We start from the raw sequence: 19,178 nt of genomic DNA, 5'->3' as shown, positions 1-19,178 counted from the left end.
ACTTGCAAGCTTATTAGGATTGTACAAACTTTGTTTTTGCCTTATATACTGTATTTCCACCTATGTTTGCATGTGTTTCAATGACCTAGTAACATAATTCAGTAACTTTTCACAAGAATTAGTTAATTCAACAAAAAAAAAAAACCTTTCAACGTTTCGTGTATTTGAACATTTTCTTATGAAAATATCGATTCTATCGCGCCAGTAACGATACTGCCGATATTCGGCTCGATCCGCCCATCCGCACTCCCCCCTCCCACACGGCTCTCCTCCCCTCCTCCCTCCCCCCGCCTGCTCTCCTGCAGCAGAGAAGCGGCTGCTGATTCACTCCGGGCGGCCGGCGCAGACTCTCTCACCAGCGTCGCTCTATTTAAATTCACTCATCCGTCGCTGTCGGCATCTTCACGTCGCGTCGGAGAAGTTCGGGTATTTTAGCTCGAGCCAACACGCCGGGTTAAGTGTTTTTAAGTCTCTCACACAGCGTTTTCTCCCCCGGGATGTCTGCAGAGATGCGGCGTAGCAGCATAAACGGGGTAAGTTGGAGAAAAGTGAGTTTCATAGTAGTGTGTGTGTGTGTGTGTGTGTGTGTGTGAGACTCGTCATTGTTCGCCTCTGCTGCTGGGACTGGGCATTGTTAAAAGTTACCAGTCTCCATTCATTGCTGACTCCAGCGTTTGTTTCACTTATTTCTTTGCGTAGTGACTCGCTTCAAACAGGCTTGGTCACTGTTTTCTGTTTAAACTTCCCTTTATCCTTCTGGGTATTTAACACGTGAGTGTTTTCTCTAAATTACTGCTGTTCAAGCACCACCACCAGCAGGAGGATGGATTGATTGATTACGCCAGGATGTCTCATCACACCACCTGAAAGAAATCACCAATCTGCCGCTTTAGGACTGCTGCAGAGGCGCTCGTAATCGTCTTTAATGTGCTGAAACGTGAGCTGCTGGGCTCATGCGTTTCACTGTTTCTCTATATTTAGCAGGGCTTAATCCCGGTTTATGTAATCTATCGCTAACATGTTAAATACACTGCGGATGGCCATTATTGTGATAGTCAGGGGAGTGATTGAAATCAGTATAGCTGTCCGTCAGACCTACACCCCAGTGTGCCCACCTTAAAGTGCATTTCTCCACCTGCAGTGACACAGCATACCTGCTCAGATTTTCAGACAGCATCTTCATTATAGTAGTTGTCTGGGAATCAAAGAGAGCTGTATCCTTCTGAGCTGTGATGCTATTTCTGTCTTTCTGTTCACCTTTTTTGTTTCCAAGTTATTTTTGTCTTGTTCTGTGTACCTGACAGCACTTGCGCTGTCTGAAAACGCCTCTAAATGTTAAAAAATAAATCTAGTTTATTCAGATATCCCTTCTCCATCATCAGGTCCCGATCAAGAACATAGAGAGGGAGCTGATCTGCCCAATCTGCAAGGAGCTCTTCACCCATCCGCTGATCCTGCCCTGCCAGCACAGCGTCTGCCACAAATGTGTGAAAGAGCTGCTCATGTTGAACCACGAGGACTCTTTTGATGCCGGTTCTGAGTGCTCCCTACCGGGCAGCCCCAGGTCCAGGGTGCCCTCCCCCTCCATGGAGAGGCTGGACAGGCTTGTGAGATCAGGTGGGTCTCAGGGTAAGGAACCAAAGCTTGTTAACTTATAAGTGAGCTTCACAGGAAGGATTATGGTGTGGGGAGTTGAATCTCATATTTCTGTAGGTTTTGAAAAGCTTGTGTATCGAGGGCATTAGCAGGAACAGTGGGAGCTCTTGCACTGCCTAATGGAAGCTAATAATCAGAACACAAAATGCAATGCTCGACCATTTGTGGTGATTCCTAGGGGAATTGGTAATGCCAACTTCCTGTAACATCGTCCTCCTTGTTCCTTCAACTTCACCTTTTGCTTTTGCTTCTTGTCAAAAGGCTGCATGCAACAGGTGTTGGGATTTTCCTCTACAGAAAGGGAAAGAAGGCTTCTCAAATAAGGAAAAGTATGACACAAATAAAAACCGAAGGCTTGGGTGGAAAATAAAAAAAAAAAAAAAAAGGTAGTGCAACTGAGAAGAGTGCTTCATGAACAAATAAGCAAATCTTTAGCCAATGCAAATTAATGGTTGAGTGTGAATAGACTCGTGGAAACTGGGAGAGACTCTAAATAGGCCAAGTATTGTGCGACGTTTGGGTGCTAGTGCGCCTCAGACGCTGCTCTCCCCTCTTCTTGTCCTAGATAACGCAGAACTAACTTTGAGAAATGATTTTTAATCATTTTACCCCTCAGCCGTAACACCGTCAGTCATCACTACTTCTGATCCCGTCTGCTTCTGCAGGCCTCATTAGAGAGAAAGAAGAGTAAGTCGACGAGCTTAAGTTTTGTCTTCGAAAAGAAATGTTGACAAGCTCCATCAGGCCCTAATCCTCACTGTCTGCCTTCTATTGGTCCCCGGGGCATCAAACAAATTTGGAAATGTTAAAGTAATGACAAGAAGAGCAGCTATCATTTTCACTACACCTTTAATTGGATATGTGTGTATCGTCTGTGTGTGCATGTTATGTACACACGGGTGAACAAAGGAGATCTGTAAGCTCCTTTTTTTGCGTTTTTATATAGAGTAATTTTAAACTCTTAAAACCAAGCTGAGCTGGGAGGAGGAAAGCTGGTTGAGATTCGTCCGGGCGCAGGTGGCTAAATTATGTTTATGTTCTCTGCACAGCACGTTGCACTGTTGCAGTCCGGCTCAAGCGGGTCAATGTCTAAGCCTAAAAAAAAAAAAAAGCGTCATGGTGGGACACAAGGCCGCCTCTGTGGCTCCTGAGAGCTCTGGGCTGGAGGCCATTTTCTGAAAGATGTTGTCTCATTTGCTCCCTTGACATCACCCGGGCTGTGTCTGACTTAAATGCTACATACCAACTCCAAGCAGGTTGTGGGTTCATGCTGGAATAATGGGATTGGGAAAGAGTGTGTGCATATTTGAAATCTGCAGAGTTTAATCAAGTCTCTCTGTGCAATTCTTACTTTTTTCCCCTTTTTAAAAAAGGAGACGACAGATACAAAAATCAAGTAAATTGTGACATTGCTGCTGTGACGTTTACCAGAGAGCGTATGCATGCCTTAAAATGCCAAACATCTGTGCTGATGAATCCTTTTTTATTTCAGTGTTTTAAGAGTGTGTTGTATTGAACTGGGACACCATTCGAGATGTAGTGTTGAATGTAATGTGTTTAAATCACTGGTATTAAAGGTTTGTGCTTTTTTTTTTTTTTTTTTTTTTTTCCATTTTAAATTGATTTTTCAATTTGTTCTTTAAGATGACGTTTGGGCATAATCAATGGCTGACCCCAAATCAACATGTTGAGTGATTATGCTGTGAAAGTTGATTTTAAAATCAAGTTTACAGTGCTTGATTTTTAGACTCTATTTAATTTATTTATTTTTGAACTGATGCAGACTTGTGCATAAAGGTGGGCACTCATTTTCTTACAATTATGGCTATTCAGTAACTCGTGCTGTATGAGACTGAGTAATGTTTAACCAACATCTTGTCTTGGAACACTGTCAAAATCAGAAGGGTAGCACTAACAAAACCGAAGTTTACTGAGGTGAACTCTTTGCAAGTTATTCAGCGCTGGTTCCAAACCACTGAGGCAGGGCTCTTGAACAGTCTCCCTGTTCGGCTCAAGTTTGTTCCTTACTGGCAGGACCGCGTCTGTTGATGCAGGAAATAATCAAATCCTGCTTTTTGAGTAAACAAATCTGAGGTCCTGCAAAAATCCAGGTTGTGCACAGAGCCACTGGACTCAGTATGACTACTGCCTCCTTTCAGGTCAATGCACAGCATTAACGTACAGTAAATTCAGTGACATTTGGTTGACATGATATTTAATAAGGCTGTTCATGAGTGCAGATTTCCAGTGAGTGTAAGAAGGAAGCCTTGAAGTACATTATTAACACTAACTCCCAACAGAACAAACTAACTCTCCTAGCGCCTTCACTGCTGGGAGCTCAACTCATTGGTAGCCATGGTGATGCAACCTGCCTGAGAGGAATGACTGAGGGATTAGATGAAGGGAGAGAAAGAAAAGACTTGAGACTATATTTATCAGTGTGCAGCTTGGACAAGCCTTGTACTGTGACTTGAAAAAGGCGGTTACTAAAACGTGACGTTTCCCAGTTTTGGGGCTATAAACACAGCTAACCTTTAACTGCTAACCCTCAATAAGAGTTAGCTGGCGAAGGCTGCGTTGGCTTTAGTAATCTTGTCACATGTTGAGAAATAAGCAAATTTGTTTTCTTGTTGGTGTTTTAGAAGTGAAATGCTGGATGCAAAACTATAACCAGGAGATGGTTAGCTTTGCTTGCCTGCTTTCTATTAAAGTATGTTTTCCATGCTCTTATTGGAAAATGTAACTGAATTATACATTAGGGCTGTGCGATATGACCAAAATCTCATATCCCGATATAAGACATCTATCGTCCGATAACGATATAAATCACAAAATGTTTACATTTTCTGTAAATTCTGTGAATATGGGCAGCTGGACTTGCGTGAAGTGTTTCCAGCTGCACGTTGTGTACCTGGAGTCAAGTGTTTTAACTGATGCATAAAACGATACATTTTTAGACATAAGTTGTAAAGGCCGCTGTTGTCTTTGTGTATTTATTACACAGCGTGCTGCGGGGAAAAGCCTGTTCTAACGTTTGAGTCTAAGTCTTAATTTTTAGCATCTGACGGCTCTTTTTTTTGCTTCTCATCCATAAATACTCAGCATAATCTTTCACGTGATTCAGTTTATTTTGAAGTCTCAACAGGATCTTGAGCTTTATTGTGAAAGGTTTATGTGGAACATAAACAAGCGGACACCCGATGGTTTTATCACAGTCTTTGCTAACCACAAGGCATAAAAACAGGCGCTTATCCATCTGTAGTGTGGTTATATTAAATATAAGAGAAAGAGAACTTTAAGAAATTAATATGGCCACTACAGTGACATCAAAACGATGAAACAATATTGCTGTAAACAATTTATTTTGCGACACAAATGATGGCGTAAAATGAAACGATAGACGTATCGAACAGCCCTATTATACAATTTAAAAACACTTGCTTCGAAAATTAAGGGAGATTTAAAATGTTTCCGACTTTAGCGAACTTAATTTTGGTAACTCATCAACTTTGGTAGCATCTTTAGCTAGTTGGCTAAAGATGCTAATGTTTTTAGCTCTGAGCTGCCGCTGGGAAAAAAAAGGGGGGGATTTCCACCCATAAGTCCAAAGTTTACATTCTCTAAAATTTGTCTTATTTATGGCTATAATTTTTTTTTCCTTCTCTTTCCAGTGGCATAAACAAACTTCCGCAGTGTTAATTTATTGTGGTTTCCAGAATCTGTTTAGCATATGCATGATTGATTCTTTGCCTACAGGTAAATGACAATTAACCTAGTCAAATGTTCTACATGGTAATAGGCCAGCATAATTAGGGCTATCAGTCAGTTTATATCAATGTTCAGCCAACATCTCAGTTCAGTTTTATTCATATAGTGCCAAGTCACTGCAACAGTTGCCTCAAAAGGCTTTATTTTGTAAGGTAAACCTTAAAATAATATAATGTGGGTTATAATATAAATCTCACAAAAATTAAGCTTACTTTTAAATCCCATATTGGATCTTGATGAATGAAATATCTGTCCTTTACTCTTTGACAATCCCTGTTTAATTTGTTGAGAGCAAAATGGTGTCTGAACATCAAAAGGAAAAAAGATTTCTCCCTTAAATCTGTGCAAAAGGCTGCAAGTGGTGCTGGTAGGAAAGTGGTTTTGGCTTTGCCTAAATTTAATGGTGAGCTAAGCTAACAGTCTCCTTTTTTAAATTTTATGCTTGGCATATAAACATGACAAACATTTCTCATAAGCCAAACTGTTGCTATTAATACACATTCTAGGCCAAAAATAAAATGAGGACCACATTTATTAGTCCAGACATGTATGTTTCTCTCTCTCCTTTAATACAAGTTGTCTAGTAATAATGCATAAATCAAGAGTTAATTGTACTTTGTTCAAAATGTATTTTAAATGTTTTACATGACACTGAACTGCATTACCATTTTTGTCACTTTTCTCATAAGTTAACTTTTTTTTCCAGTGTCATATTAAAAATCTCTATTTACGCATCACTTCACATTATGCTTTGTTTCATTTAAAGGATTTTTTTTTTTTTCCTTGTTTGTCTCACCTCACTTCTCTGTTCATTGCTTGCAGCCACTGTGCGAAGGTCGTTTGGAAGTCGAGGTAGACGCGGGCTCCGTGTTTTGAGTTGCTGTAGTAGTGAGTACAGTGTTACTAGAACCCCTGTGAAACCCTAGTTTGGTTCAACCTCTTTTCTACATAGTCTGCATTAGCCCTATTCACACGACCATTCAGACTTACACCAGATATAAAATAGGTTCTTATGAAGAATTTCTGTGATTAATACATAAAGTAGGCTTTTAACTCTATGTTAGACACTTAATGACTAATATCTGGTTTAAAAGACCCTTAAAAATATCCACTGAGCATAAAACCTGAGTGTTAAAATGGGTATGAAATGCTCCAACGATGAGTCGGTATGTAAAAGAAAGTAGTGCCTGAGTGAGGGAGGGAGGTAGTGTCCCAGACAGTTTGCTTCGTACCAAAAAGGAATTGAAAGGAGCTCAAATTAGTGAGAATGGGGCAAGGAAGTTTCCTAGGAGTTGAAGTGGAACAAGAGTGTGTGTGTGTGTGTGTGGACTAAGCCTTACATTATTCGCTAAATCACGGTAGCAACTAAAGCAGCTTTATAGGCATGGAGAACTGTAGGTCTCTTAAGTTAAACACACAGTGGGGGGAAAAAAAAAAGCATACAGTATGTTTGGACTTGCCAAGTTTGTTAACTGTCATTATTTCCTGATATGTTTGCCTTTAATTTGCTCGTTATGCTTGACCTGACAATGAGTGTTCGAGAAACCACTTATAGGAACACAAACCTGTTTGAGCCTACCTCTAATTATTTTAAGCATGATGAATTAAGTGTCAGATTGCCAGCAAAGTAAAACAAGACTAACACAAGCCCTTTTAGTTTAACTAATGAAGTTTATTTAACATGCTCAGTGGATGTTTTTAATCGGGTGCAATTATTTTCTCAGCTTTGAAGCAGAGTCAGCGTCTCTTTCTTGAACACTGAAAAAATAATGTAGTGTCCCCAAAGCCCTTAAAAAACAAACAAACAAACCCAAAAGTACAAAAAAATAATGGGAGTTGACTTGATTTTATATTATATTTTTTTTTTCTGGCCTTGGAGAACATGTATTAAGTTAATATTTTACATTTCCATATTGAACAAAGTGTAGTTGTACTAATTGGAGTCCTGTTAATCTGCCTTGGATATCTGCTCATAGAAGTAAATATTTCATAAACTGCAGACTTAACCATTTTTATAGTATACACTCGCTGGCCACTTTATTAAGTACACCTTGCTAGTACTGAATTGGACCCATTTTTGCCTTCAGTACTACCTTAATTCTCCATGGCATTCAACAAGGTGCTGGAAACCCTTCTCAGATTTTTGGATCATGTTGACATGATGGTACCATACAGGCTTCACACGCACAACGATCTCCTGTTCAGCCACAGACCAAAGGTTGGATTGGGATCTGGTGACTACAGTGAGTACAGTGAACTCATCATCATGCTTTGTGATGTGGTGCAATATGATCAAGGGATGGACGTGGTTAGCAGGTTAGCAAAAATACTACTTGGTTTGGGGGTTTTTTTTGGTTTTTTTTTTTTACGATGCTCGTTTGGAGCAAAAGTGTGCCAAGCCATTATACCTGTTTTGATATTTGGGCTAAATTATGACCCTACCATGTGGATGTTGCAGATGAAATTGAGACCCATCAGGTCACCCCCACCCCAAGTCTTCTGAGCGTATGTAAGTTGTCTTAGCTGACAGGAGTGGCACGCAGTAGCTATAGTGCTGCTTAAGTTTTAATATAAGATCCAGATATGCTCTTCTGCATACCTTGGTTGTAACAAATTGCGTTATTTGAGTTACCGTTGTAACATTATGTTCTCTGTAAACTCTGTTGATAACTTTGTGGGAGAATCCCAGTGGATCAGCAGTTTCTGAAATGCTCAGACCAGACTATCTGGCACCAAAAACCGTTACACTAACACTTAAATCACCTTTCTTCCAAATTCTGATGCTCAGTTTGGACTTCAGCAGATCGTTTTGACCATGTCTTCATACACTAAATGCACTGGATTGCTGCTATTTGCATTAACAAACAGTTAAATAGGTGTACCTCATAAAGTTGCCAGTGAGTTTAAACATCCAGAATGTATCCTGATAATCTGAAGCCTTTTAAGGGGGGGGGGGAAGAAATGGTAGGTTTCTGCATTATACTGTCTAAAGGTCTGGACAGGATGGAAAAAGAAAAGGTCAGTTTTTCTTTGCAATGACTTGTCAGTTTTTGCCTTTGGCTCTGCTCCCTCTGCAGATCCACAAATCAACACACAAACACGCTTTGCTTCAGGCATCTGCTCTGTGGGCCTTGTTTGCTCACACCTTATGTGCTGACCAGAACCTGAGTCAGTGTGCCTGCATGACACGCACGTGCAGTCTTTGCAGGATATAAAGACCTTCAGCACCATTCGTTTAAGTATGAAGGCTTTTCTTTACATTTTTTTTTTTCTTTGCCAGACTTGTCATCCACTGACTCTGCTTGTCTTTAATAAGACCATGCCATCTTCATTTCCATCATTAGCCTGAGATTTTCATCGTAACATCATAGCAAAATGTTTAACTTCACCTATGTTAAATAAATTCAGGTAGAAAAAACTGTGGTGAACAAAGCTCTATAGTTTGTGGTCAGTCAGATCTGACCTCGTAGAGGTGCACCATCAGTGTTCACTGATACATCTGAGAACCCAGCATGGCTACACATCACATCAGTGTGTTTGCTGTTCTGCTGCTGCTTTTCCCTCAGCTGCCCCTCCTTACTTTTTTTGCTGAAGTGGTGCTTTCAAATCGTTTCCCTGTGTTTTGCTTACCTGAGGAGTGTTTGATTTAATTTTTTAGGTCCTCGGAAACGGAGCGGAAATGCTGGCTTGCAAACAGAGATAAATCCAGCACTCCTCGCTTCCCCTGTCCCTCAAAAACGTGAAGCAATATATTAATTTTTGCGTGCTCTGACGTCAGTTTGCTGGCTTTAAGTGTGGTGACGATGTTTTGTTTGACAGACCCTGCTTGTGTCTGTGATGTGATCTCGTGTAACCGTGTTGCTGCCTTGTTCTGATGCTGCCGCATCAGTAACAAGCACAATGTTGTGAGACTCTTGAAAGCAATGTCGCTTTAAGAGATGTGCTATGTGAAAAGTGTTCCTGCATTGAACTGGACATGTCAGTTGCTTGAAATTTTTATTGAAAGCTTATTTTCTTTGTCTTACAGTGCACTTTAGTTAAAATTGCTTGTTTTTTATTTTTGTTTAAATCATGTGGTTTGTTTTTCATCTTTATTTTGCCAATCACCCATTTAAGGGAAATTGAATTATTTCCTTTGTCCAGATCATTGTGAGCACTTAAAATACTCTTCCTTCATGTAGTAAGTGTTGAATGAAATGCATTTCTTATTAAGACTGTGTATAAGCTCCAAGGATGCTGACTTTCCTGCCAAACGTCACTCCTTAACCTGTTCCAGTACCCTTGATGGTCTTTCTTTGTGGACTTTTTTTTTTCCCCCCTGACAGCTGCTGGGTGTATTGCCCCAATACAGCCATGCCTCAATTGTGCAGCTGTCACTGTGGAAATGAAGCACAAAGAGAGACATGCTGAGGCTCTATTTGTGAATTTGCTTTTCAAAACGAATCTATTTGTCTTTAAACTGTGCTGGAACCTCTTGAAAGCTGTTAATTGACTGTAATTAGAAATCAGAGGACATTGTTCTTCACATAATAAAATAGGGCCTCAGGCAAGACTGGAAAATGGGTGTCCCGAGGCTGTGACTCTATATTCCTGACACTCATTTCAGTGCTCTGCCCTCGTTGCTCTCCTCCAGGTTCAATCTCCTCTCCGGGATGGCGCAGAGGATCTGTGACTCCCCGGGTCACCGCCATCCCGTGCCCAGGCTGCCAGCATGACATAGATCTGGGCGAACGCGGCATCAGCATGTTGTTCCGAAACTTCACCCTGGAGAGCATCGTGGAGCGCTACCGGCAGGCTGCCCGCGCAGCCGTCGCCATCATGTGCAACATCTGCAAGCCTCCACAGCAGGAGGCAACAAAGAGCTGCATGGACTGCAAGGCGAGCTACTGTAACGAGTGTTTCAAGCTGCACCACCCCTGGGGCACACCCAAAGCCCAGCACGAGTATGTTGGTCCCACGACGAATTTTAGGCCCAAGGTGAGTGTGGCTCAGTAGCTGTCAGTTTGTTCTCACGAAGTAATAAACGATAAACAAAACAACTTTGAACTATGAACAGTTAACAAGATATGTTATCACAGAGTTAAACATTAGTTGATAGATTTCTGCTTACTTGATTGAATGGCGGTATGAGAGTTGCATGTCATGCATGGTGAATTTTACCAGCTGTGTTGGTTTTCTAATCATTGCGATACAGAAAGTTTGGCTTAAAACTTAACTTTGCTGATCAAACTATATTTAATCACTTTCTGAAGGTCAGTGACGCATGGTGTAACTCAGAAACAGAATCAAATATACTTTACTCTCAGCAGAACTATAAAATTGGTTCCTGTGTCATATACTAGTCAAAAACAGAAGTGCAAGTTTTATCTTTTTTACATGTGAAAACCCAAACAAATTCTGTAATTAGTCTTCAATTCTTGTTGTTTGGTTTTAGTCTGGGGATTGGTAATTTGTTTGCTGAACACAAACTCACGTGATTAAGTGAAGTTGGCCGAGGCCAGGTTATTGCCACGCTGGATGCTGGCATCTGTCCGAGCTGTTGCTGCAGACTTCCATGTCCACGAGAGCACCATCTCTGATCTGCTTGTTCTCAGTGGGAATCTGACTGGACAGAGGACCTAAGATGATGTGCTCCTACCTGTACTTATGCCCTGTGGATGTTTGTTTGTTTTGTTTGTTTTGGGGTTTTTCTTTTTTAATAGTGGGACCGTGCCAGAGTAGCATAGACCTTTCTGGATCAGGACATATCTAGAGACTTCCCTGGCTAGCATTTAGACCCCATATGTCTCCTGTTAAATGTGACCTGGACATTCTGGGTTAATGTATTCATCGGAGCAAGCTGCAATCATCCAGGAAAGGGGAACAGTTCCTCAGCAATAGAGCTGGAGTCCTGTTTGGGTCAAGCCAGAGCTTGTTTCAAATGTCTATACATTCCTATTGTGTAGTGTTTGTCTAGAATGTCCATTGGAAACACAAACTTTTCTCTTTTTGGTTTTTGTGTATTTGTTGCATTCCATGTTCATTGAGGAGTGGTGTATCTGCTGTTTTGGCCTCTGATGAGGATCTTGGCATTTGGAGCGCTGATTTGAGTTCTATTTTAAGACCCATCAGGAAATGGTTCATCGAGCTGTCTACCACCTTTTTTTTTTTTTTTTTTTTTAAAATGGCTTTAGCTCATCTTCCTGTTTCACTTCATTTGTCAACATTTTATCAACACTGTGTAGCTCTATGCAGTCTAACACAGTGCAGTTTAATGTGTACATGCGTTCTTTGGATTAATTTTAAGTCCTTGTTTTTCAGAGCTTATGTAACTGGGACTTAAGTGGTACTTGTGACAAAGTGAGTCCTCGGGGGCGATAATTTATGTTTTCTCCTTAATCTCGCAGGTTCTCATGTGCCCAGAGCACGAGATGGAGAAGGTGAACATGTACTGTGAGGTCTGCAGGCGTCCCGTGTGTCACTTGTGCAAGCTTGGAGGATCCCATGCTAACCACAAAGTCACCTCCATGGGCAGTGCATACAAGATCCTCAAGGTAACACATTCAGACCTTTTTTTTTTCTCTTCTCTCCCCCACACAGTCAGTACACTTTAAATTGTATTATTTAAAAACTGGTAATGACTAGGTAAACTGTAGTGAAAGATAAAACGAATGATTTGAGGTTTTGAGAATCCTTTAAGGGCAGATTGTTGTGCAGAAGTTTGGTGCTAGCATAATTGGACTCAAGTAAAAGCCTTTTGTCCACGCTCCCCGTCATCGCTGAAGTATGCAACAAAAGAAGTTCAGAGGCAGCTTTTTTCTGTAGTGGGCCACACACCGACTTGTTCCTGGATTTCATCTCCTCTGCTGTTGTAATATTAATGCTTGACCTGTTCCAGTGCTAGCAAGCACACTGTAGATGTCAGTCACTGTTTGGAAACTTAAACCCAGGCTGGCTAATTGAGTTCAAACTCCTCTTGAGAGCTTTCCCTTTCACCATGATTACCTTTAATTCATTTTAGTGTTTTGTTTAGTTCACGTGGAGACGAAAATGTCATGAGATTGTGTTGGCAGCTGCTGTCACAGCAACCACACACTCCTAAAGCACAATGAGGCTATCAGCAGAATAGGTTTTAATTAAAATGCATTTAATAGTAATTGTTTTGTTGGCCTGAACGTCATCCTGCTTAGAGGGATTTATTTAACAGGGCTTAGCAAGTCGAGGCAGATTTTGTGAAATTCTATATGCTGGTTTTTGTGGATACAAACATATTGGTGTTTAATATTTAATGAGACCATTTGTTCCATGTGATTTTTGTGTGCTCTGCCTTTGAGTTCTTGGGAGGAGTATCAGATGTCCTGATCAGTCCCAGAAACCTATGTCAGTTATAATTTCTTTGAACAGAAGTGCAGCGTCACTGTGTCCGGAGATGTCCATCAGTAATAAACTGATATATTGGACCCCTGTTTTTGATGAACGTCTCAAACTACAAAACCTTTTCTTTTTAAAGTGGTGCCTGTTACGGTTTTCTTTCCCAGAAAATGTATTTTAAGGTTGTGTTATTAGTCATGCCTTGTGTATGTGCCAGCAAGTATAAGGCTCTGTGAAGCTCACTGTAAATACTGAAATGCTGCTCACTTTTTCTTTTTCTTTTTTTTTTTTTTTTCTCTCCTTCCTCCCTCCCCAGGAGAAGCTGGCCAAGAGTATCCATTACCTCATCAGCAAAGAGGACCAGGTCAGGATTCAGATTACTGAGCTTGAGGTGCTCATCAATAAGACTGAGGTGAGAGAGCTGACTCATGCTGCTGTATCTCTCACATCCTTTGATGTTACTGTATGCTCTGCAGACTTTTTTTTTTTTTTCCCTTAATCATCAGTTGTAGTCAGAGGCAAAAGACCTGATTTGATTTAGTTTAACTTGGACTCGAAAGACCTGGAATTGGGTTATGGTTATTGCATCATCTCTGAGGTTCTTTGACCGTCAAAGTGCACACAAAATGTCCATATCAACAATTCCGACTTTATCATCTTCTGCAAAATCCCTGGACGGTGTTAAATCTATAAGGAGCAGAAGGTGGCTACATGGTGCAGTGGTTGACTCACTCACTTACTTACTTGTTAAAGATGCTGGGAGGAGAGGAGAACAAATTTGGATCCTGGATAAATTGGCAAAGTTGCATCAGGAAGGCCATGTGGTGTAAAATCTGTGCCAAGTCAAACATGTAGATCTGGCCACTGTGGTGACCCAATGAGGAAGCAGCTGAAAGAATCGAACTCAGGATGGAATAAAAGGGCCGGTTATCACTATACTGCTTTTTTATCACATTTATGAAGGTATTATGAACTTTGTTCACACTTTTAGCATTCCTCTAATCAGTTTGTGCCAATAAAGCTGCTCCTCCTTCTTGAGGAGAAGGAGCAGCTTTATTCTGTCTAAACCTTTTTGAATCTAGTCAAATTGATAATGAGATGGTGCAAAACAAATGCATCTGTTAATTCCCGTTGATAGCTGCAGAAAAGAAATTTTAATACGGCTCAGTAGAAAGCAGCCTGAGTCGAACAGTTACAGTCTTTGTAAGAGTAAGCAGCATCATTGAACAAGCAGTATGCAAACCACACAAACAAGGAAACGCAGGATTTGGTTCCCTCACGCAAGTCGGGGTTTTTAGTGTCTCAGCTGGTTCCTCTTTTACTTTGATGTTGGTCATAGATGGCGAGCGCTCAACATACCCACGCTTTCAGTTTTGTAAAGGGCACTGGGTGTGTGAGCAATAGGTGATTGTTATGCTTTTAATTTTTCATTTTGCAATTGATGCTTCTGTCTCATTGAGTATAAATGGGAGTGACTTTTTTGTTGTTCAAAACTAAACAGAGGCCTTAATTCATTCATGTTTGCTACTTATGTGTCGAACAATGGCTTAGATGAGATGAGTTTAAAATGTTGAATGTCTGCAGCTGAATTACAATAAAATGAAATGCGTACCGTCAAGGTTCATTCAACAGTCTCGAGTGGAAAAAGTGAGGAATCGATGCCCACTGCTTTGTTTTAAATGATCATAGTGGCAATGACTTGCACTCTGGCTGGCTTAAAGAAATGTCTGCTTATTGCATCTAATGAATACTGTTAGTTTAAGATGATGAGAAACTTGTCTTTTTCTTAAAGGAAAATGGCCAGTTAGCAGAGCGTCAAGCCAACGAGCACTTTGAGCGTCTGTTTGAGACTCTGCAAGAGAGAAAATCTGAGATGCTGAGGTCAATCGAGCAGTCTCGTAACCGTCGCATGGAGCAGCTCAGAGGCCAGGTGAGACTTTGATTTCTCTATCTCATGCGTCATATTTGCATGAAGTCCATAATAAGTACTTTGAACTTTTCTAGATGTTTAAAAACTAGCCTGACTTCTCAAGATGCTGTCACAATTGTAACAAACACTTATAACTGACTTATAAATGGTATTGCCCAGGTGGAAGAGTACCAAGGTATGCTGGAGAACAGTGGGTTGGTGGGCTATGCTCAGGAGGTGCTGAAGGAAACCGATCAATCCTGTTTTGTGCAGACTGCGAAGCAGCTGCATGTCAGGTATGCAAATTGGTGAGATATACATCTATATTTCATCTGTAGAGAGATTCACGTCCCTCAGCAGGTGCACATGGAAAGGTTCAGAAACCAGAAAACTATAATCTTCACTACAGTCATCTGTTTAAAATGATAACATTTAGGATAAAAGTACAATAATAGAAATGATTGATAATGTAACAAAGCTTAGAGATGCAAATGGTGAGCAGTAAAAGCTGCCCGTATATAATCATCTGTATTATTCGTGAGGAAAGCTGCACTTTTGTGAAGGAATAGTTGAGCAGTGCACTTAAAGCAAATATGAGCTACAGAATTATGACGTTAAATACTGTCAAAGTGACAATTTATGAATAAAGTAACCAAGTATACATTCATTTTAAAAAATGAAGCTAAATATGATTGTTAGGGCTGTCCAACGATTACAATATTGAGTCGCATGACTGTGCATAGTTAATTAATCGCAAAAACTACAAATAACTTTAGCCTTTAGAGTTTGAAATCTGAACTGAATCATTAGTTTTTATTATTCTCTGGATGCCATAAGCAGGATTTTGTCTATGTTAGATTTGGTTTATTTTTGTGCTGCATTCAATCAGATTAAATGTTTGACTAAAATGTGTCACAAAGCCACGTGTTACTGAACCACAGGTTACCAAACTCAAGGACAGTTTAAAGAAGACTTGTGCCACAGTGCCAAGTCAGTGCTGTGTATCTCAGTATCCTCTCCTTTAAGCTCACTAATTGATCTCCTTGAGCAGCTTTTGTAAGCTAGAACCTTTTTCTCTTACAGTCATGATAGGATGGTTTGTCCAGTTTACTCTTGACAAAGATTCAGCCTTTAATCCTTCATTGTGCTTATGAGAGACTGTATTAAAAATAGCCAGATGACCCCAGAGTACAGGACTGATTGACAATACATTAGGGCAATGGAGGCACTCTGTCTGCTGTGAATAGTGTTGCTGTTTTGTGTCCTTACAGAAGTCTATAATTAAAAATCTTACCTTAATGATGAGGGTTTTTTTATTTTATTTTTTTTATTATTATTATGTTTTAGGATCCAGAAAGCCACAGAGTCTCTGAGGACCTTTCACCCTGCAGCTGACCCCTGCTTTGATGAGTTTGTCCTGGACACATCCAGAGAAGAAATGCTGCTTAAAGAGATGTGCTTTGGTGGAGGTAAATGATTTCAGAGTAAAGGCAACACTTGGGTTGGCAGAAATGTCATTTATTGAATCATTTCTGACTTAAACCCTGTTTCAGTTGACTTTGATGCACTAAAAGGTGAATCTGTTTACAGGATGGTTTGCAAATATTGTTTTCAGGGGTTTGGTGTGCTCAGTCAAACTCATTTCTGGAAAAACTGTGGTAAACGGCGAGCTGCTTTATCGTCCTCAGCTGGAAAAAGTGATCCCATCAGTTCATGAAAGAAAACATGGTGACATTTATGCTTCTATTCATCTGTGAGCATGAAGACCGGCTTTGTTTGTGGCTCGTCCAGATCATGACAAAATGTGGCAATATGATGTAGAGCCCTGCTGTTGTATTTCCTTACAAATCAAGTTGGTTAAAACTTGAATAAGTTATTTTTTGTTGTTGCATGCAGAGCCATTCAAACTGTGCTATGCTAAGAGGTCAGAGGTCATTTGTAGGCAACCAAAATGAGAGCCGTGACTACACAGATTGTGGATGTTGGTGGTTTGTTCTGGTCTGCTGATTTATAAAGGCGTTTACTCTGTCAGAAAGCTGCTCAGGTAGAAGTTTCCCAGGGCTGAGAATATATATGCTTTCTTCAACCTGCATTATTCTGACCTATTTCAGGTTTGTCTTCCCACAGCCTCAAAATAATGAGCAAACAGTAAGTCATAGCAGACTGATCTCAAAGCAAGACCATAAAGCGCTCAAACAAAAAATGTCTTAAATATCTGATCAAGGTACGTAACTGTTCATTATCTAACAAGGTATGTGTACTTAACCTCTCTATATTGATTTGACAGATTTGTTTTTAAATCTGTTCACCCGTTTTGAGACTCAAAGGTCTGTGAAGGAGTGACCTGGATTATTTAAAGTGCATCCAGGTTATTGTGCAGGTTGCAAAAATGTCCTGCTAAGGAACTGCAAGTCATCACAAGCTCACTGAAAGGCCGGTCAGAGGCAACGCTAGAACCTTAAAAGATGATGCTCTTTGACATTTATCTGACACACAATATGTGAAGAAAAACTGGAGAAGCTACTCCGGCCTCAACTGCTACATCGAATCGCACTCCAAACTCAAATTCTGGTTCAACCCCATACGTTTCAGTTGTTCGTCCTAATTTATACAATTTACATCAGTATATCCAGAGATTTGAAAAAGCAAAGGGGACATCTTTGGCTTCAATGCCTCCCTCGAACTGTCACTAAAACTGAAGGAATGGAAAAGTGACACGGGTGTCACCTACGAACCCAGTCTCCTGTTTATAAGAAGGCCCAGCTCCAGGCATTTGGCTCCAATCATAGACATGCCCAGGGAGACTAGTTGTATAATTGAAACAGCCTGTGTATCTGAGCAGTAAATGGTTAATAGACTGGTACTTGTATAACACTGTTTTACTCGTACTGAAGACTAGAAGCTCTGCAAACTTGCATTCTTTCGAATGACCTCTGGTTGGGCAGAAAAAGTACTTCATACGCTGCAGGACGGAGCGCTTTCGCAGATCATTCATCCCAACAGCAGTTACTCTATAACTCCTCAATCACAATGTCATAAGTCACTGGACATTGTGGAGATCCACAGTCACCACTTCATGCATAATGGACCTTCTATGTGTCTGGACATGTGCAGGTATATTTAGTGTGTAAGTGTGTGTACATGTCTGTACTTATACATATCAAATCACTTTTATTGTCACATCACATGTGCAGGTACATTGGTACAGCACGTGAGTGAAATTCTTGTGTGCGAGCTTCACAAGCAACAGAGTTGTGCAAAATACAATAATGTAAACAAGCAAAATACAAGAATGGCTACATCTGAAACTAATAAATATATGTACAATATATAATAGTATATGCATTTCTGGATGTGTATACTAAATATTTTTCTGTGTGTGTGTGTACACATATTTTACAAATTAAATAGAGTAAACAATAAATAAAATATATAAAATAAAATATACAGAGTGAGACATGTGCAAAACAGTGGCATTACTGTACAATATCTATGACTTCCATAGGAATAGTAGTGGTAGAATAGTTAACTTTATAGTTTGTCTTGCATATTTCCACAACCATATCCATAATCACATACTGGATGGTGTGTGTGTGTGTGGTGCATTATCTTACTTATTTTATATTTATTGGTATTTTATTTGTATGTTCCTTCTATCTATACCTGAGCTGAGTTAATGCAAAAATTTCCCCACTGTGGGATCAATAAAGTCTTGTCTTATACCTGATTTCTCAGAAACATACTTAATAGTTTTTGTATGCATATAATCATCTCTGGTTCTGTCAACTTTACAACTAGCCACATTTTATTTATTTAAAAGGAGAGAAAAAAAAAGCAGCCATCAAAGTGCTCAGACTGCACAGACCAATAGCTGTCGTCATGGTAGCCAGCTCAGACGTTGTCTGACTTTCCTTAATAATCAAATTGGAGTTCAACACAGCCATGTTGTGACTCATGCTTTGACATTTGGCTCTGTTTGGGAGAGGCTCATTCCTCATGCGCTTTACTTTCTTTAATCTAACTTGACAACTTAATACGTATTAGTGACTGAGAGAAGGTGGTATTGATATTCTCCACCGCATATAGTGATGGTTAGTTGTGACAGGACTTTCAGTCATAGTTATGCAGTGACACTTGATTGGTGTTTGAGGCCATCCTGAAAACTGATAGCAGTTATTTGACAAGCTGCTTCGGTGGCAGTAAAGGCTTTAGCTCTGTCAGATGTTCTTTCAGACAAAGCGCTAGATGGTAAATATCGAGGGATTGAATGTTGATATTTATAGACAGCACTGAGGTCTCTCGGTGCTGTTCAGTGAAACGGCAACCGAACATTATTATTTAGTGCAACTAAATAGCTGGCATTTGTTCCAGTGACCGTTGGTGACATGAATTTGTGATTATGGGCTTTTGTTACTGCACTGAAGAGCAGCCCCGCTCGGTTTGTTGAAAATCAGTGATGTGAGACGTCTCAAAGGCTACCGCTGGCTCGGTGTAG

General features: G+C 40.3%; 1 protein-coding gene across 3 annotated transcripts in view; it reads left to right on the top strand.

Annotated features, from left to right (window-relative positions):
* Positions 1 to 277: 277 nt before the first annotated feature.
* trim36 (tripartite motif containing 36) overlaps positions 278 to 19,178 on the top strand; it is a 29,342-nt gene continuing 10,441 nt past the window's right edge. Inside the window, exons 1-8 of one of the 3 annotated variants that reach the window (XM_082553607.1) lie at positions 278 to 533; positions 1,383 to 1,629; positions 10,058 to 10,401; positions 11,811 to 11,957; positions 13,091 to 13,186; positions 14,567 to 14,704; positions 14,864 to 14,979; positions 16,031 to 16,152. In XM_082553607.1, the coding sequence (XP_082409733.1) occupies positions 498 to 533; positions 1,383 to 1,629; positions 10,058 to 10,401; positions 11,811 to 11,957; positions 13,091 to 13,186; positions 14,567 to 14,704; positions 14,864 to 14,979; positions 16,031 to 16,152 (1,246 nt within the window). In that variant the 5' untranslated portion in view covers positions 278 to 497. Of the gene's footprint in view, positions 534 to 1,382; positions 1,630 to 5,746; positions 5,828 to 6,246; positions 6,313 to 10,057; positions 10,402 to 11,810; positions 11,958 to 13,090; positions 13,187 to 14,566; positions 14,705 to 14,863; positions 14,980 to 16,030; positions 16,153 to 19,178 lie in introns of those variants that run through there. The other 2 variants (XM_082553608.1, XM_082553609.1) reach the window with 2 other exon arrangements.

Source organism: Aulonocara stuartgranti (assembly GCF_965226115.1).
Source record: "Aulonocara stuartgranti genome assembly, chromosome: 12".
NCBI lineage: Eukaryota > Metazoa > Chordata > Actinopteri > Cichliformes > Cichlidae > Aulonocara > Aulonocara stuartgranti.
This window is presented reverse-complemented; position numbering and strand designations above follow the sequence as displayed.